Source organism: Bos indicus, chromosome 6, assembly GCF_029378745.1.
Source record: "Bos indicus isolate NIAB-ARS_2022 breed Sahiwal x Tharparkar chromosome 6, NIAB-ARS_B.indTharparkar_mat_pri_1.0, whole genome shotgun sequence".
In the NCBI taxonomy this organism is placed as follows: domain Eukaryota; kingdom Metazoa; phylum Chordata; class Mammalia; order Artiodactyla; family Bovidae; genus Bos; species Bos indicus.
Genome location: NC_091765.1, coordinates 71,923,985 through 71,944,738, shown reverse-complemented (window position 1 = coordinate 71,944,738; position 20,754 = coordinate 71,923,985). Strand labels below are relative to the sequence as shown.

The 20,754-nt window shown below is 37.9% G+C and overlaps 1 protein-coding gene and 1 non-coding gene across 2 annotated transcripts; one reads left to right on the top strand and one right to left on the bottom strand.

Moving 5' to 3' along the window:
• Positions 1 to 622: 622 nt before the first annotated feature.
• EXOC1L (exocyst complex component 1 like) lies at positions 623 to 17,126 on the bottom strand. Its single transcript, XM_019962142.2, has 3 exons — positions 16,932 to 17,126; positions 7,339 to 7,469; positions 623 to 1,005 (listed from the first exon to the last, which is right to left on the bottom strand). The coding sequence occupies exons 1-3, from the start codon at positions 17,050 to 17,052 to the stop codon at positions 739 to 741; spliced, it is 519 nt and encodes a 172-aa protein (XP_019817701.2). The 5' UTR covers positions 17,053 to 17,126; the 3' UTR covers positions 623 to 738.
• Positions 3,005 to 3,076, top strand: TRNAC-ACA (transfer RNA cysteine (anticodon ACA)). Its single transcript has one exon. It is a non-coding gene; the product is annotated as a tRNA-Cys (tRNA).
• Positions 17,127 to 20,754: the final 3,628 nt, after the last annotated feature.

The following is a 20,754-nucleotide window of genomic DNA, read 5'->3' as shown; positions in this document are numbered from 1 at the left end:
GTTTAGTTTCTTTCTTTTGCATGTAGATAACCAGTTTTGTCCCAGCACCATTTGTTGAAGAGATTTGTTTTTTGCTCCTTTGAATGAACTTGATAACCTAGTCAAAATTCAGTTGACCATGGAGGTAAGAGTTTTTTTGAACTCTCAATTCTATTCCATTGGTCTATATATCTGTCCTTATGCCAGTACTATATTGCTTTGATCATTGTACCTTTGTAGCAAGTTTTGAAACTGGGAGAGGTAAGTCCTTTAACTTTGTGCTTCTTTTTCAAGATTGTTTGGATATGTTGGGCCCCTTGTAACTCCATATGAATTTGAGGATTGACTTTTCCATTTCTGCAAAAATAATCATTGAAATTTTGATAGGGATTATAGTGATCTGCAGGTTGCTTTGGGTAGTATTGACATCTTGACAATATTAAATCTTCCTATCCACGAACATGGAATGCATTTCTACTTATTTTGGTCTTTCAAGATACTTCTTGATACCCCTTTGTAGAATACTAATTTAGGCAACACCATCTAACTCCTTCCAAAGTTACCAAAGAACACATAGGCAAGAGTCCCAAATATTGAATGACTGCATTAAAGCACATTTCAAGACAATTCACAAAGCATCACTTTATTTTCATATAAATAATAGTCACCGATAAAGGGAAAAAACAAAATTATGACTATCAATATTTACTTAGGGAACCATTTTCATAGAACACTGATGAAGGAACATAGTATATGTATTCAGAGTGGCAGAGGACACAGGGACAAGCACACTAAATTGAAGGCATAGAAGCATATTCTCATAAGGACCAAGCAATCCTTGTTGTTGGAGGACCAAATGGAATCATCATTAATGTAAGTAGAATCAAAGTTCACGATCTGTAAGTCCTTCTTGAGATATTCATGATTCAGCTTGTTTACAGTCCGAGCAAAGGCATATTTCGAAGCACAACTATATGCTTCCAAACTGTACACTTTCTTGAAGTGCAGATCAAAGAATGGATTGTCCTAGAAGAAAAAGAGAGCCAAGATTTTGTTTGTAGCTAAGAAAGTAGCTCGATTTCCTGGATTCTCTCATATTCTTTTGTATGCTTATTGATTGTAAGATATCAAACATATTTCAAAAAATCTAGAAATGAGCTTTCCAAAGCTACCTGGTTCAAACATATTGCTTCTAAAAAGAATAACAATAAGAAAGATCATTTTGAAGCATCTTTGATTTTTCAATATGCAAATAAAACATATGTTAGAATGTGTAGTTATCAAATCTTTCCAGGGTAGTAAATTGGAGAGGATGGAGGGGCTGGAGAAGAATAAACCCACTTAGCAGACTTCCACAGGGGAGAAAAGGAGAAACCTTTTCTCAACTAGCAATTTGGTCCTTTTTGCTATTTCAGTGGTAGAAGGGGGAAATACAGAATTAGCATTTGGCATACATGCACGCATACTTGCTAAGTCTCTAACTTTCCAGGCAGTGCTAGTGGTAAAGAGCCCGCCTGTGAAAGCAGGAGATGCAAGAGATGCGGTTCAATCCCTGGGTCAGGAAGATCCTCTGGAGCAGGAAATGGCAACCCACTCCAGTATTCTTGCCTGGAGAATCCCATGGACAGAGGAGCCTGGCAGGCTACAGTCCATAGGGTTGCACAGAGTCGGAAACAACTGGAGCGACTTAGCAGGCAGGCAGCAGGTAGGCAAGGTCACCAACTTGCTGGCTTTGAAGTTAATAGCAAGGAATTACTTTTAAAGTTAATGACAAGGTTCATTAAATCATTTGACTGAAACTGACAATTTGACACTGACTCATTGGATTGAGTTAGGCTCTGTACTTCTAGTGGAGATGTTTTGGGAAAAAGTAGGCATCAAATCTGATCTAGGTCTACATGGTAAAATACTAATAACTGCTACTGTTACTAATAGTAGTAACAACAATACCTTGCATTTATGAAGTGCTTTTTCAATTTACAAAATGCTTTCAAATTCACTATCTGCCTAACTTCTAACTCTCCTTGAGGGCAGAGGTTTTGAATCATTTATCTTTTGTGTTCCTGGTGCTTATCCATGGCAACAATGAATTTCTCAACAAACACATGTTGAACTGAGCTGAAAGTGAAGTGAAAGTGAAGTTCTCTCAGTCGTGTTCGACTCTTTGGGACTCCATGGACTATACATTCTATGGAATTCTCCAGGCCAGAATACTGGATTGGGTAGCTGTTCCCTTCTCCAGGGTATCTTCCCAACCTGGGGATTGAACCCAGGTCTTGCACATAGCAGGCAAATTCTTTACTAATTGAACACAAGGGAAAAAGTGAAGTGGAGGTAAACATTGTCCTAAATGATAAGGAAGCAGAGACAAAACCAAACAACAGTATTAATAATGTGTTACTGTATAGTGTGTAAAGTTTATAAACAACTTATATATTGCAATTTTTTTTTTTAATAGGAAAATTCTTGCAGCAGGCAGGAAAAAGAACAAGGGTTTTAAAGTTAGACCACTGTTTTGACACTGATATAACCATGGGCAAGATCCTTATCAGATTGGGCCTTCACTTTTAGATAGGATTGCTATGAAGTTTACATGAGGTTAATCATATAAACTGTGACACTAGGATGGAGCTTAATGAGCTTAATGAATGATAGTTCCTTTTCCCAGATCTGCCGCCAGAGATTATGATACTGGTGGTAATACCACCTTGCTTTGCACTATTACAATTTTTTAAAAACAAAGCAATATTTAAAGAATGTACAAGAGTGATGTGATTTTAAGCGCATTTCCCCAACTCACATCTTGCAAAATGTTTCCTAACTGTCATAATTGCCAGTTGAAAGACACTTGTGCAGAGAATCTCAACAAAAGGAAATCACACCCATTCCATCACCAGATACTAATCACACTTCTTATGTAGTTTCCTCACAGAACCATTTGCTCCTTGTCATGTAGAAAATATGCTTTATGTTTTTGAAATACTTGGAGAGGATTACGTTTTTCCATTAGCCTAATAATGGGGCTTTCCTGCTAGCTCAGACGGTAAAGCGTCTGCCTACAATGCAGGAGACCTGGGTTCGATCCCTGGGTTGGAAAGATCCCCTGGAGAAGGAAATGGCAACCCACTCCAGTATTCTTGCCTGCAAAATCCCATGAACTGAGGAGCCTGGTAGGCTACAGTCCATGGGGTCGCAGAGAGTTGGACACGACTAAGCGACTTCACTTCAAGCAGGCATGAACACAGAATACACATCTGTCCATCCCTCCCTCTCCTTCCCTGCTTCCTTCCTTCCTCTCTGCCTCTTCCCCTTTCTCTCTCTTTCTTTCTTTTGACAGAGCTAAAAGGGAATCTCATAGTTCATCCTGTAATCTCTTGTTTATAATAGATTATAATATCAGATCAGATCAGTCGCTCAGTCCTGTCCGACTCTTTGCGACCCCATGAATCGCAGCACGCTAGGCCTCCCTGTCCATCACCAACTCCCGGAGTTCACTCAGACTCATGTTCATCGAGTCAGTGATGCCATCCAGCCATCTCATCCTCTGTCGTCCCCTTCTCCTCTTGCCCCCAATCCCTCCCAGCATCAGGGTCTTTTCCAATGAGTCAACTCTTCGCATGAGGTGGCCAAAGTACTGGAGTTTCAGCTTTAGCATCATTCCTTCCAAAGAAATCCCAGGGCTGATCTCCTTCAGAATGGACTGGTTGGATCTCCTTGCAGTCCAAGGGACTCTCAAGAGTCTTCTCCAACACCACAGTTCAAAAGCATCAATTCTTCTTGTGAATGATAGTTTCCAGAGGGTTATAGCCCAGGTCACACATGTAGCTATTGGCAGAGCCAAGATGAGAACCAAGCTCTCAATCAGTCCAGCCCCATTTCTTGCTACATCATCCTCTCTCCTGTTGCACCACAACAGGCTCCAAGTCCCCCATCATTTTGATTTCTGCAATATAAATTGACTTCAGTTTCAATTCCATTCCATTTTAAAGTTGACAACTTTCTGGCTTGAACTAGCTCTCTTTAAAACTGTATCATTGCTATTGAGAAAAATATAATAAATGCTGACTCCTGAGGATTCAGTTACAAGAGGGAAGAGAAGTGGAAATTCCCAGAACAATTGAGATATTTTTACTTCATCCACAGGAAAGAAATATTTAAAAGAACTACACTTTGGATATTACAGGTTTTCTTCTGACAGTTTAATATTTAGGTCCTGAAGAGATGAGAAAATTAAAAATGTTCAACTTCTCTTTTGTATCTATCTAGTTCACTATGAAAGATAATGATCTTCAAATGTGAAAGGGAAGAATCAACAACATAGGAATGAAATTAAATGCCAGAAAGGTGAGGATAAAATAGAGCAGAGTTAGCTGCTTCCAGTGTATCTGAGTTGACAGGCTTGATTAATACATTCCTGGGCACTGACCAAGCTCATAGAAAATAGTTATGACATCAGTAAATATTTGAGGACTTATAACAAAAGAAGAAAATGGTAAAAAAAAAAAAAAAGAAATGGGAATGGTTAATTCCTAAAACTACATATTAATGAAATTGACATTGATTTCTGATAAAATTCAATGCAACACAGAACTTTTGGCAAATATATAAAAGTAGAAAGAAGATAATAATTTAAAAATTATAATAATCTTTTCACACAAAGATAATTATTGCTAAAGTACTGGTTAGTTTCAAATATGCATATACACATATCTATATATTTTTGTGTTAAAATTTGAGGTTCAGCTTTGAAGTTTTTGATACTATGATAGATTAAATATGTAAAACAAGATAACACTATAGAAGAGTTTTGTATCAGGTGACTTTTACAAAACGTATTAAATGATGAACAATTGTGTTCTGAGGTATTCTTTTGGAAACATGATTTTTAATGGCCATGTAATGTTCCAGCATATTGACATGCCAAGAATATTTATTTCCTAAAGTGTTGAATGTTTAGGTAGAATGTCTTGCCAGAAAAAAATGCTATGTGATTACTTAGGAAAGAAAGTAATGAAATTCAGCATACTTTCACCAAGAAGTCCTGTCAAATATACCAAATTTTAAAAACAGGATTCCTGGAAGATAACAGCAGATAACATGTATTGATTTCAGTAAAGATCTTAAGGGTAAAATTTCGATATTCAGACTAGATAAGTGAGGCAGAATTAAGTGCTTGTGTCCATCTAACTTACCACTTACCATCAGAGCCTAGCAAGACCTAATATACCATAAATTCTCAGTGAATGAACAAATATAAAACTTTGTATAAATGGTAAACAACAAGTCCAAAGAAGATGAATTAATAGATTTGGAGGTAAAATCTACCTCCATCACTAAAGTAGTTATTTGACCTTGGGCAAGTCAGTTAATCTCTTTATGTCTCATGTTCCTCATCTGTAAATCAGGAGTAATGCTAGAATCTAGTTCATGGGTTGTGACAATTATATGAAATTATGTCTAGAAAGAGATTTTTTGGTCCCTGTCATCTGATAACCATTTACTAAGTGTGAGATGGTAGTATGTAGCAGTACTACTAGTAATGGTAATAATAGTAGTAGTCATGATAACCCATCAGTTACCCAAAGGTATTCTTAGGTGTGCTTGCTTCATCATTTTTATTACTGACTTGAATGAAGTGCTAAATGTTGTTCAAATTAAACCTGCACCATACTACAGTGAATGTTAACGAATCAAAATATTAGAAGGTTTGATAGGTGGGAACAATAGACGAAACTAAGAGTATGACATTAAATAGGATAAAGAATAAGTAGTGAGTTTAAATTCTAATTCATCCAACGATAACAGAAGTATTTGAGTCCCTAATATCTGTTAGGCAGAAGGCTACAATAGAAGATGAAAAGTAAGCTTTGCAGTTTTTTATTCAGAGGGGAGACAAAGTAAGCCAACAACTGCAGCTTGTTGGATTATTTATATCCATAACGCAATGGGGTTGTAGGACTGGGGGACATGAGTGGGACTTTACTTCAAGGAGAATCTAAGAATGGGGTGAGGGATGGAGGTGACTGGCATTCTAAGCCCTGAGAGTCAGTAGTTAAGTACTTTCACTCTATAAATTTTAGGGAGAATAACCAGAGATGAAGGAGCCAGATGATCAAGGGCTTTTATTTACATTTTATCCTAGGTACATAGAGGGTATGGCAGATCAGGTTAAAAGGCAATTCATGCCCCAAAGATCCAAAGGCTCAGTTGAGTGTTTAATAGAAATAAGAATTCAGATCAAAGGAATTATAAACAGGTCACACTAACTCCAAAGTTTTGTATTTAATTCTGGAGAAACAAGCATTTCAGAGGAGAGAAAATAGCATAGTGGAAGGTGTTGTAGCAATGTCACTGCATAAAATAACAACAGTGCTATTCCCTCTTAGTGTTTGTATGGTCCTGTCATATTATCTTATTTAATCTTCATATGAACATCATTTAAAGGATGAATGGTTACATTTAACCCAGAAAAGAGAAAACTTGAGGAAACCTTATAATTGGCTTCAAATATTGGAAAGGCTGCTATGTGAAAGCAGGGTTGGTTTGTTCTGGTTGTACCAAATGGCAAAACTAGAACTGATGGGTGGATGTCATAGTGAAGCAGATTTGGGTTAGATATAAGTAGGAGGGACTTCTTCCCTGGTGGTCCAGTGGCTAAGACTCCATGCTCCCAACACAGGGGGCCCGGGTTCCATCCCTGGTCAGGGAGCTAGATCCCACATGCTGCAACTAAGCCCTGGCACAGCCAAATAAATATAAAAAATAATAAAACATAAGTAGGACATGTAAAAAATAAAGGATGGCAATTCAGAAATAGAACGGACTTCTTCATGTGGTAATGAGTTTTCCATTAGTAGAATTTAAGGAGAGACTGGGAGAACCACTTTAAAGTGGTCATGTGAGAGATTACACTCTCTTTTCCTACTTTCAACACTGAGGCTGTAGGATTTCCTAGAGTTATCAGTCCTTCTGGAGGATCAAGTGGCTAACTGGCAGAAAAATCTGAAGAAGGTGAGGAAAGGAATTCCCACAACTTGTGGAGGAAGTTGGGATGGGGAGAGAGTGGTGTGAAAGTGTCAGATATTTAAAGTTTCAAAACAGACTAGAAGAGTGTGTTTTACCTGTTAGGAACCACTTGGGAAAGACGCTTTTAAATCTGATAGACAAAATTCAAATTTAAACCCATAGAAACAGAAAAAACAAACCAGTAGATCATCCCAGTAGATTAAACCGTACTACTTAAGAACAATATGTCATCTTAACACTCAGTATATGTCAAAATGTATGAAGTAGGATATTGACCATCAAGATCTCCAGCATATTGATTCCATAGCTCCCTTACAAAAACATAACACTTACTGTATCTGCTTCTTTTCCATCGATCATCTGCAGATCATTCAAAGACCACTTTTTGGTTACTTCATATTTTTCATCTAAACCTATTCTGTAGTGTTTCACCATAATTATTTTTACTTCTTCATTTTTGGTCACTGTGGGACAGAAAAAGACTTCGTTTACATAGACTCTTGCAAGATAATAAATTATTCACCAAGTCATAGTTTTCTGTATTTATGTATCTCCTTTTCATATAATGAACTTGAACATACATTTTATCTGCACCCTGGTTGTGAACTCTGAGGTATCTGAAGCTTCATGAATGTTCCCTCAAATTTGCTCACTGTTCTATCAGTGTGTTAACTTTATTTTTGCTACAGTTGTGGTCACATACAGCCGCGGTAATGTCTGTCAGATAGAACACCGAGCTCTGTGCTTTCAGCTCTGAGCTTTGTGGTGGAGGATGGAGTTCAACTCAGGGCAGGAAATAAGAGGCTTAGCGTGAGCATACAGTCAGTGCCAAAGTGTTTACCAGAACAAGTTGGAATTTTAATTTATGACAATATAAGAAAATGAGGTCAGGAAAGTATATCATTCTGCTCACCCAGCAACCAACTGTGGAAGAGAGAGCATGCAAATAATATTATGCACACTTTCTTTTAAAGTTGCTCTGAGATTTTGAATGTAGGATTGCTGGCAACACAGCTTTTACTAACCTATTTGGTATTGTTTGAGGTTTTTAATCTTCTCCAGAGTGTATCTAAACTTCTAGTATTTGAAATGTGCCATTGAGGCAAAAACTTTAGTACTATACTTTGAAGGGTGTGGGGAAAAGCATTGCTTACTTTATATGAACGACATAAGGGAAATAATTTTCTGGCCTTAAAATCATTGAGTTTGGTCTCATACGAACACACTAGGAGAATCAGCATTTGGTGTTAGAACTCCTGAATTGAAAGTTCTCAGTGAGTTATCAAGGGTATCCTAGGTATCCACAATTTGCCGGATAGAACTGTTACGATTGCCAGTGAGGGTAAATGATTGCCTGCCCTCTGGTAACTTATGGTTTTGTTGAAAAGAAAAGGCTAACAGACATGTCATATAAAATATGTATTATGAAGGTACACAATTATATCATAGAGGAGTGGCAGTAGGAATTGAATATCTTAAGCTTTCAAGATGGTTGATGTCACTTGGAGTGTTGCAGGCTGGTTCTGTCTCCTCAGAGTGAGACTGGAATTTGTCTTTGAGGAAGACTGTCTTTTGGTTCTAGAAAGTATCACTTTGGCATTGCTTCCTAGTTAAGATGAAAACAATATATTACAATATAGTCACAGTAATAGATCAGCAATTTGGAACAGAGTATATGCTCAACAGGAGTTCTTAGAAGAAAGAGGATTGGAAAAGTTAAGGAAAGAATTATGGAAGAAATAGAGTTGGAGATAGAGCTTTTAAATTAGTCCAGTTTCAGAAAGGCAGGGATGATACTGAAGGCATTTCTAGTTGAAGGACAGTATGACCAACTGAGAGGACAATTGACCCTGAACTTCACCAGGTAGGATTAGAGACAGTGGATTGTATAGATTAATTGGTGTTAGGACATGATGAAGGATAAGGTTAACCAGGTTGTGAAAATGTTTTGAAAAGTGACAGAAACCATTGTAGACTTGTGGTGTTGAGTCCCCCCTCTGGTGGGAAGGATGGGAGTCTGGCCTGGACACTGGGGGCTCTAGAGTTGGGGCTGGTGAAGAGATTAGTTATCCCCTGAAAGTGCAGGTGATACTGAAATTAAGGCAATCAGTTGAGCTTTGAGTTCACAATGGACCTGAACTCAGTCTCCTAGAGAAGGGAGTCTGAGCAGGTTGACAAATCTAAGAGGGCACTGTGTCAGGAGTTCAGTGAAAGGTCATATAGTAACACACATTCAATAAGTCTCTTTCCTTCTTGAGCAAGAGACTAATACAGTGGCACCTCATTAGAGGAGTATTTTTCTGGAATCAGTGATGCCAAAGAACATTGAAGAAGAAAAGAAAGAGGAACTAGAGTTTGGTAGAAGAGGCAGTAAATCTTAGTGGGCTCTGGCATTAGACATTCTGGATTCAAATCATGACATCACTTCTTACACTGTGGTCTGAGCATATTACTTAATTATAGAGAGATTAAACCTCAGCTGTCTCATGTTGTAAAGTGAACATCAGAGTGATACAAACTTACAGGGTGTAAAGATTAAAGTATGTAAATGATGTAGGATAGTGCCTAGTTTATAGTAATTGTTTTTGTCTTTGTTTTGTTTTATGAGGTTGTTAGAATCTAGGCATAAGATGTGAGCAGTAAAAATAGAAGTAGCAAATCTAATTAAGATTTTAAATGAGGCATTGACAACACTTGATGGAAATCAAAATACAAAAGTATGGAGGGTGGACTGGTTGGGCAGAATAGTGAATTTAGTTTTTGACATACAGATGAGATCCATAAAGTATCTGGGAAGAGAAGGAGATGAAGATATGGAGATGGAGATAGTTAGGAATGGAGATATGGACTTAGGACTTTTCTGTGTAGACAGTTTTCCAAGACAAGGTTTATAGGGAAAAAAGCAGAGGAAAAAGGTGAGATGGAATAGAGAAAAAAAAAAAAAAAAGGTGCCAGCCAAGAGGCCTAAGAAGGAGCCATCAAAAAAGAGATAAGCCCAACAGTGTGATGCTACAGAAATGAAAAGGACAGAGAATTTCAAAGATTTGGAGACAATCCCGTGAAGTCACTTTGTTGGGTAAAAAGCAGAGTTCAGTCCTGGCACTCAATCTGACTTGGGGAAGATCATTGATTTCCTCCCTGAGGGCAATTCCTCTATAACGGGGAGTGTAGAAGACAGCTTGCAGAAGCCTCCTTCCTGGACTGGCTAACACTGAGTGCCTACTGTGTACCAGTTCCTATGTTATGTAGGGTTTAGAACAAGAAATAGGAGGAGAATAAAGACTATGATTTAGAGCACATATTCCAAGAGTTTGGAAGAGGAGGGATTGCGTATTTTGAGGGCAAAGGAGTGATTGAGGGGCATGTCCTGAGGGGACCTAGAGTGGAAGGTTTTAAGTGGAAGTTTTTAACCCTGGGTAAGAAAACTGACTCAGAATCTGTGAGTCTCCTGAAATTGTATGAAAACTTGGTGGATTTCTGCTCGTGTTACTTTTCCAGCCCTAAAGGAGATCTACTTCCATTGTTGTAGATGTTAGCTTTGGGAAGAGGAAAGGAAGAGAGGAGAAAAGAAGCCATTTGGTTGGTGAGTTGACGTGGAAGCATGGTAGCCTCTGTCATACCTGCTAAGGACAAGCTCTCAGAGGCTGTTGTCTGTCCAGACAAAGGCTCTACCTCAGAATCAAATGATGACACTCTTGTTCTCACTAGCTGTCTCACTGGCTACTTAGGAAGTGGGAGAGAATGGGGATGGGGAGAAATAACTGGATACTGTATAAAAATGTCATTTGAAGCAAATTCACGGCCTCATCAACCTGTTAGGATAACCAGCTCGTTAACTGCAGACCCACTGATTTGTTTCATTAATTTGATATCTGAGTTCCCCTTTTGTACAAAGTCCTGGGCTAGGCATTGAAAAAATGTATTCCTCTGCGGCACCATCATGTTCCCGCTGAGATTACAAAGTGTGGGACTTCAGAAAGAAAACACATGATTACAGTCCTGTGAACGAGGAATGAACAGGTCTTATAGGACCATGGGGAAGGGATATCTGCATCCCACTGGAGGCCTGACAGAGCTTCTTGACAGGTTTTCTGAGTTGCAAAGGGCCATGGGAGTTAGCAGAATGAATAAAGGGGTACAGGGAGTGCTGAAACAACATGTGCACAAAAGCGTAAGATCCTCGAATCTTCTAGTCCTCACAGGCATTTACCACTGTTGGCATGACGTGTAGGGGGAATAGGTGATAGGAAACGGGGAGGCCGGACCTGGTTCCTGAATGGTCTAGAATGCTAGGCTAAGGAGTTCAAATATCATCCTGAAACTTATATATGTGGGGAGATTTACAGGTGGTTGTGTTGTCACTGAAGACTTTAAGTAAACAGTCAAGCTGAACTTTACATTTTAGAAAGTTTTCTTCAGCAGTTCTATAAAGCAGGGGTCCCCAACCCCTGGGATCTAATGCCTGATGATGTGAGGTTGGATCTGATGTCGTAATAAGAAATAACATGCACAATAAATATGATGTGCTTGAATCATCCCTAAACCATCCCTCTTTTGCTCTGGTCTGTGGAAAAAGTGTCTTCCACGAAATGATCCCTGGTGGCAAAAAGGTTGGGGACCGCTGCAAAGATGGGTCTAAGGGAGGGAGTGAAGAAAGAGATAAGAAGGTAGGATCTACTAGTTATCAAGTTTTCTTACATTAGTGATCATTGTCTCACTAACTACAAACTAAGAAAACAGCAATCATGCTTTAAAAGTTAACTTTTTGATACAATGATGCAGCACAGAGATAGTACATCCTCCTTGATTTGGCAAAACAATCTCCTCTGTAGTCAAGGAGGTTCCAAGAATTGTCTTTAGCCAAGAGCTGAAGAAGTCTGCTCAGGTTGGAGTGGACCCAACGCCTCATCTCCATGCTTGAGCTCTGCTGCCAGCTAAAATTAAGTGGCCATATCCACATTAATGCGGTGGCAAAGTGGCAACTTATCACATGGTCTTAAAACAGAAAGGTGTTTGTGTAGTTAGAATGTTGCACAGTTGGTTTTAGTGACATCAGATGTATTACTGTCCACTTATGATTTAGTGATATCTATAAACCCAGGGAATTTCAGAATGAACCTACTTCAATGTCATTATTTTAGTTAGCATTTTCAGAATAACCATCTTAACCTCATGCCAACCATTGATTTTCACTTTTAATTTTGTAATAAACATTGTTGTTAATAATTGCCTCTATTATCATAGTAAAATAGTCACTCATGGTAAAAGTGTCATTCAGGAGGCTAAGTGGAAAGAAATTAGCCAATGATCCAATATAATTTGGCAGATAAGAGGAAAAAAAGCAGCTTGTAAGTAAGCTGCACAGAAATATTTTAAACACATAAACTACCATCATTTCATAATCCTAGAGTTATATAACTGCTTTCATCATTGAAATTAAGTAATAGGGGGAAATTACCATGAGATATTAAAGACAAGAAGCCTCACTGAAAATGTTTTAATGTATTAGTTATGTCTTGGGATTGTTGAGAATGTTATTATTGATTTAATCAAAAGATAGCTTTCAAAAAAATTATCTAGAAATATTTTAATCAGATTGATTTGGGGGCAATAACTGGGTACTACAGATTTAATGTTTATTTCCTCTAATTCCTATATTGAAATCTGACCCTTAAGTCAAGTCTATGGTATTAGGAGGTGGGGTCTTTGGAAGGTATTATTGGGATTAATACCCTTATAAAAAGACCCCAGAGAGCTCTCTTGCCCTTTCTGCCCTGCAAGGTCACAGGGAGAAGACAGTGGTCTATGAGGACAAAGATCCTCACCAGACACTGAATCTGCAAGCACCATGTTCTTGGATTTCCCAGCCTCCAGGAATATGAGAAATTAATGTTTGTGCTTCATAAAACACCTAGTCTTTAGTATTTTGTTTATTTTTCCTGTTGACATTCTTATTTGACACTCTTGTTGTTAATATTATAAATGATTTGACAAAATTATTCAATTCTCTGATGCACAGAGAAGTTCTTTTTGACATCAAAATGTAATATGTATGGAGAATTTATGTGTACTGTTTTCATAATTCTAGCAAATACTGTTTATTTTCAAATTAATTATCTATGGAGAATATTTTTCAAAATATATGTGAATACTTAAAAAATACTCTGTATTGCAATATGTATATAATTTATTTATAAACTATATAACATAAATATATATCTATGTATTTACTTTATATTTTATTTTTATTATAAATATTTATTTACAGTATATACTATATTTCTACATCTAAGCATATGTTTTCACAATACATTTTTTTCTATATATTTTAACAATATAACCCTACCTTTTATTTATTTGGAATATAATTTATCAAGTTTGCTTTTTTCCTAGTTAGGATTTAAGAAGAGAGCATCACCTCCATGCTCTGTGAGGACCTAGAGGGGTGGAATAGGGGGGTGGGAGGGAGGTTCACAAGGGAGGGGATACATGTATACTTATGGCTAATTCACATTATTGTATGCTGCTGCTAAGTCACTTCAGTCGTGTCTGACTCTGTGCGACCCCACAGATGGCAGCCCACCAGGCTCCCCCATCCCTGGGATTCTCCAGGCAAGAACACTGGAGTGGGTTGCCGTTTCCTTCTCTAATGCATGAAAAGTGAAAGTGAAGTCGCTCAGTCGTGTCCGACTCTCAGCAACCCCATGGACTCCCCACCAGGCTCCTCCATCCATAGGATTTTCCAGGCAAGAGTACTGGAGTGGGGTGCCATCACCTTCTCCACACATTGTTGTATAGCAGAAACCAATACAACATTGTAAAGTAATTATCTTCTAATTAAAAATAAAATTTTTAAAAAGAGAGAACACTATGTGCAAATGTTGTTGTTTAATTGTTACGTTGTGTCCAATTCTTTTGCGACCCTGTGAACTGCAGCCTGCCAGTCTTGTCTGTCCATGGATTTTCACAAGAATACTGGAGTGAGTTGCCATTTCCTCCTTCGGGGGATCTTCCTAACCCAGGTATCGAATCCATCTTCTACATTGGCAGGTGGGTTCTATACCACTGAGCCACCAGGAAAGTCCATGTGCAAATGTAGGTGTTATTGAATATTAACTGAATATTAAACTGAATAAGTAATAGTGTTGCTCCCTATTTCGTAGCTGGCAGGTGGGCAAAGTTCAGTCATTTTACTCCAGCTCTGTCTGACTCCTAGCATTCCAAGGTCTATCCCACCATGCAATGCTACTTCCCATCCAATTATGGGTAATGCTTTCTATGCAATTTCAAATCTTTCAGAATTTCCTTAACTCATTTGCATTCTCATCATGGCACAAGTGACCTGTCTCTTTTTGTTCTCGCACATGATAGAGCCCCTCCCTCCTTCATAAGAAAATGCTGCTTTTGACTCCAAGGATAATGACATTCTGGGTTAGGTGAAGCCAATTCCAAGGGAAAATGACCATGTAAACCCTGAGGTGCCATGAAATTCCCAAGGTAAGTACTAGCAAACTACAGAGAGGGAGAGAAATTGGTAATGTTTGTTTTTTGACCTTGACGAAGTAAAGTATCCAGGTAACAGTAAATTACAATCACCTGGCTGGGAGACCCCTGCAAAAGACAGACTCAGATCAGATAAACAGAAAGTGTAATTTATTTAAACATACCTTCTTTAATCTGAGAAATGTATAATGGGATTTAACTACCCTAGACTCTTGGCTCTCACAAATTTAGAACTGCTGGATTAGAGGCTATAAAGAGGAAATCATAACTATGTGTCTCTCTACTCCCAGAAGGTGGCCAACTTTCAAAATCTGTAGTTATCTGCCTCCACAACTGAGATATGGCCTGTCTGATTCCTCTCAATGGAGTTATTTTCTGAGTAAAGCACAGCCAAAGGTTTAGCTCTAGCAAGCATCACTCTGACTTTAAATTACTGTTCTGTCTAAATGCATTTGAGATGGTCATAAAGAGATGCTACATTTGGAAAAGTGCTCTCAAATTGATGGACGTGATACAGAGGAGAGTCATGAAGCTGATGAATGAAAATTAATTTTAATGTTAACTTTTACCTGGAATATCACAAAACCATCTCCTCTTCCTCACCTCTGAGACAATCTTGGTTTTCCCTTCTTACATAAGAGAATCATTGAATTTTACTAATGAAAGTGATCACTTACTTTATTTGATTATTTTTCAGGTGAAAACTTTGACCCCTAAAGAGGTTTCCTTCGCACATGTTAACAACGCCAACACCTTTTAACCAATCTTGATTAAAAGGATTCATGTTATTTATGAAAAAAGACAGCAGGTGACCCCAGCCCACAGTGTCTTTCTCAGAACTTGAGGACATTGGGGAGAAAAATTACATCCATTTCCAAAAATTTAATTCTAGGAGTGTTTTTTTCCCCCATGCCAGATAGAACAAGTTTAGTTAATTATATTGTTGGAGGGGGGCATTAAAATACATCTAGTAAATTAGATTTAAATCATTCCTGGTAAATACATAAACATGATTATGATTGCTTTATTTTCATAGGATTTAAAACAATGTGTATATACTATAATGTTACATGATGAGTAATTAGCTTTATAAAGAATTTCAATAGGAATAAAATTAACTATTAAATTTTAATGTTGGAATAAGCATTTTCTCTAATACATTAAGTCAAAATATTTTAAGATATAGTGATCTGACGGTTTGAATATAATGCAGTTTCTAAAATTTTTTCATTTGATCTTTTTCCATAATTTGACTTTCTTTTTCCTGGACTGAGGAAACAGGCATACCTGGCTGGTATGCCAAGCCTCACACTTTTTATTTGGCAAAATATGCTAGGTAAAGTATAAGATAAATCTTATTATTCTTATTATTAAGTAAATATTAGTATACCTGTTAGAAATGATAGGATTTTAAAGCGTTCTTAGCACTTTCTTTAAAGATGTTCTACTTTTCTTACAGTACTCTCTCTTGACAACTTTTGCAAGTTCTTTTAAGCAAAGTTTCAGGAAGGGAAGTATAATAGACTTTCTGAAAATGTTGAACTGTGTGCCTTAAAAAGCAAAGTGTACAATGAAAGTTAGATTTCTAATCTCTTTCCTTAAGCCCCTGAAAACTGTTAAAAATCATGGATTAAAAAGAGAAAATGCTGTATATTAAATTCAATAGTGGCACAAACATTTTTGTCTAAGTTCAGCACAATAATTACAGGTTAGGTAAATCATAATTAAGTGAAAAAGCTTATACCTACCTTTGGACAATTTTCATGAATGTTTAAAACACGAGGAAAAATATTTTAGTTGAATAGTTTAGAGAACATTTCCTTAAAGTTTCATCTTCATGAACTAATTTCTACCATTAAAATATTGTTTCTGTGAGCATACTGTGAGAAAGAATTTTTAAAAGATCATTTCTCTTTTCAAAATAAGCCACCAGGAAGTCTAAATAAACCTCAGAAGAAAATCTTAGGTCTTTTTTTTTCTTTCCCAGCATGAAAAGAGAGAACGCTGGTTTCCAGACTGGTTGGAAATAGAGCCGTATAACTCAGTTATCCAATATGTTTAAAAATATTCAGAGAGCTTTCTGTTGAATTTTTTAAAATGAGCTCATACACAAATAAAACTGTTTGCCATGCAAGTGAATTGAATAAAAGATTGGAGACTAATCAGATCAGAAAAAGCACATACCCAGTTTCATTTCTGAACAATTAACCAAAATACTAATACAATACATTTTGCCTTACATTTTAGCACTTACAAAAATGCTGTAAAATCCAAATTCTTTACCTTGGCATAGTTAAATTCTATCACAAGAAGGTACATGTGCTGTTACTGTGTAGAAAGTAAACACCCTCAAATGCCCCTCTATCACCTAAGCCTCTCAGGGTTATTTACATTTTGAAATGATAACAGAAAGAACAGATTACCTGACACACAGAGGTAATACCTGTCCTGGACCGAGAACTCTATTTCAATAAACTCGTACAGATTCTGTGAGAGTGGCTTAAACAGTTTCTTCTCCAAGTCCTCCTTTACCAATGATGACATTTCCTCCAGTTCCACTTGGCCTGAGGTCTTGGCTCCAGCGCACTCTCTTTTCTCCTTCTGCTCCCTAGATTTCTTATTTTGGTTTGCAGCTCCTCGGTGAGTCCTGCCCACCTCCCAACCCTCACTCTCAACTTCTCGCTCCTGGCCAGACCCAGGCTCTTGAGAGCACTCAGCGCGGTCAGACCCCTCACTGCGGTATCTGCCCAGTGGCAGCAGCGGCAGCAGCAGCCAAAATACAGCAGCCGCACCAGCCCCACCGTCACTCTCCAGCATCCAGGCTCAAGGAGGCTGCTCTCTAGAGCTCTCCTGTGGTTTGTTGATGGGCAACATATTTATGAACACCAGCAGATACACTTGTGGAGTCCGCTGGTCTCCCTAGCCTAGTAACCCTTTTCCCCTTTCACATGGCTCTGCAGGGGAAGACCACTCCTTCAGTGTGATTCCATTACATAAATCAGCTGTCTGGCTCTATTGATTGGGATCATCTTCCATTAAGAAATTTGCTATCACCCGTGAGAGAAAATGCCTCTGTGCTTGCTCCTGACACTTCCAACAAGTCTTTTTCCCTCCTCTCTTCCCCCTTCTGCAATTCATCTAGACCTTTGTTTCAAGAGAGTCACCATCAATTCCTGGGTCCAAATTATTTTTAAAATGGGCTCCCTGTAATGTTATTCATTTCATTACTCCCAAATAATTCCCTAGGTGCCTACTGGGGCAAAACATGGTATCTGTTTCTTGGGAGGCTGAATTTCCTATCCTTGAGACGTTTGTAATTTAATAAGAGACGAGCACACCACATAACTGTAAATATGTAAAAGTGATAAATGGCACAAGAGGAAAAGGAATATAGAAAAGATATTTGTACCTGGAGAATATCAGATAGTGCTATGGGTGGAAGATCTGGAGAGGGAAGTATTTAAATGGAGGAACATATTCTGTGGAAAGAATGTTGTGAAGCTGTGTCCATGTAGATATAACCCAGCGGGTACACAGGGAGGCGAATTACTCAGAAGAAAAGACTTCCTTGCCTATAACTCATAGATTAATGAACTTCTGTGTTAACTGAGGAACTGTAGCTTGGATTCTAAAAGACCCACAAGAGTGGACTCTAATTTCTAAGTCTATGAACTGTCCAGATCTATTTTATTCTTATGATTCTTTTTCATAGACCAAGGAACTCTTTTTCTTTTAATTTTCAGTTTTGGTATCTTGCCTCAATCACTTCCCTACACAGTCATTAAAATTTTTACATTCTCTTGCAACCACAGAATTATTTATCTGCTGAAGAAATCAGGGAGTAAGTGCCTATCTGTCCATAAGTAACAGGATCACAATGTTCAAATGATACCCGGATTTTTCCCTTTGGCACATTATAGGAGGGTAGGTCTCCACAGAGTTCAGGGCTAAGGTAACTCATTGGTTTCTGGAATTACAGGCCTGAACTAGTTGGGAGAATACTGACAAAAGTTCTGCTCTTCTCAGGACTTCTCTGTGGGTGCTGGAGGAGGTAGTGGTAAACACTATGAATACAGGCTGGGCCCTAACTCTGTGTCTTCATCAGATTCACATCCCACAGCCCTTTTGCTTCAGCAAAATGTCGTGGTTTTGTCCATCCTCATATAAGGAGGTCTTGGAGTAGCCTTCGGGAGAGGAGACAAAATACTGTTAATTGGCAGGAATAAATGCCAGACCCTGTGTGTTGGCTTATGTCATTTAACCTTTCAAGAAAGCTAAGAAAAACAAAAATAAGAAAAAAAAAAAAAAAAAAGCTAAGAGAGAGATGTGATTGTCCCCATGTTTTCCTCTTTGGAAGCAGAGTACTCTGTGGAAGCATGGTAGCCTCCTCAAAGTTTGATGAGGAAGATGATGCATCTCTGTCTCATACTTATTTATTGCTTCTATCTTTGGTAAGAATATCTTTAGTAGTAAAATGTTATTGCAACCAAATATGCATTCATAGACCCTGAACTTAATACCTTCCTGTGTGTGATTATATACCAGATTGGAAAATGCCAATCTTTTATGTTATATTTCTTAAACTTTTATTTGAAGGAATGAGGATCATGTTGGTACTAAAATATTTAACCTTTTTATACACAAAAACTCTATTACTATACCATAGTATATTTTTTTTAATCCAGCAAATATTTGCTCTTTAATCAAGTTATTGCTTGGTAATTCTAGTTTAGGAATATTGTATGTGTGTGTGCATGTGTGTGTACATGAGTTTGTACAATGGACTGAATGTTTATTATGTCCCCAGATTCATATGTCGAAACTCTAACCCCCAGTGTGATGGTACTAGGAGGTACTAGGAATTAGGAAGTGAGGTCTTTGGGAGGTGATTCAGTCATGAGAGTGGAGCTTTCATGAATGTGATTAGTGTCCTTAAAAGAGACCCCAGAGGGCTCCCTTGCCCTTTCTGTGAGGAGGATGAAGGAAAAGAACCAGGAAGCAGTTCCTCACCAGAAACTGAATCTGTTGGCTTGAACTTAAACTTCCCAGCCTCCAGAACTATGAGAAATAAATTTCTGTTGTTTCAGCCATTCAGTCTGTGGTATTGTTATGGCAGCCTGCACAGGAAGTGAGTGAGTGTGTGTGTGTGTCTGTGTATGTGTGTGTGTGTGTGTGTGTACATGCTTTGATGACTTAGGATAGATTCTAAATGGATGTGCTTTGTAAGATATTTTCTTTTGTTTCTATTTGCTTTTTTTCTGGTTATGGATCCTCCATATAGTCCCCTAACTCTGTCTGTTATAAGAGTTACTAGAGAGCATAGCCCTGTCCCTGAGAAGAAAAGCAATGTAATTCCTTCCTTTCATGCCCATTCTTCCCTGACCTCTTAACATTCTGCGATGAGGACTCTCTGAGGGTCTCGGTACCTTGGACTTTGGTTTATTACTAATATTGCAGAATGTGTTAGAGTAGGAAGGCTTCAGCAGTTCACAATCAGTGCCAGAGTATTCATTAGGAAAGGGCTTCTCTGACTCAGCCAGAGAGGGAGTACATTTCTTGCTCGAAATACTCTAGTGTCATTTTATAAAGCATTGGATTTACAGAGGCAGTTTGCTTTTAGAAGTGAAAAAGAAGTTCTAAAAGTACTCTGTGAAAAAAATTTTCTTTTGACAAGATATACATACAGATCGATTTTCAGGAAAGAGTTTGTATTTTCATACAATTGCACAAACATTTAAAGAAAGAAGAAAAAGGGAAGGTTTGTATTTTCTTCCATAGTCTATAGAATAACATGAGGAACCAGTTTTTGTTTTGTTTAAATTTGGTTCCATGGAATACATGATTTATGTTCATAAAAAGACTACTTTAATGTTAGAGGTAATGAATATAATAAACTTATTTTTTATAGAATGGCCTCTTTTGTGAGTGCTAAAATAGATATAGCAGTTAGATGCTTCCAAAGAAGTTTTTTTTTTAATTTTGGAGATAAAGGAATTTCAAATTAGTTAACAGAGAGAAAGTCGCATTTACTTGATATCCAACTAGTAATAGCAACTTCATAGTAAGAGCTAACATATAGTGATTCCTAGGGCTTCCCAGGTGGGGCTAGTGGTAAGGAACCTGCCTGCCAATGCAGAAGACAAAAGAGACGCAGTTTTGATCCTGGGTTGGGAAGATCCCCTGAAGGACGACATGGCAACTCACTCCAGTATTCTTGGCTGGAGAATTCCAGGGACAGAGAAGCCT

Coding starts and splice junctions, on each gene's coding strand:
- EXOC1L (XM_019962142.2), bottom strand. CDS start 17,052: ATGTCATCATTGGTAAAGGAGGACTTGGAGAAGAAACTGTTTAAGCCA. Junction 7,470..16,931: donor GTATTACCTCTGTGTGTCAG/GTAATCTGTTCT, acceptor TCTGTCCCACAG/TGACCAAAAATGAAGAAGTA. Junction 1,006..7,338: donor ATGGAAAAGAAGCAGATACA/GTAAGTGTTATG, acceptor TTTTTCTTCTAG/GACAATCCATTCTTTGATCT.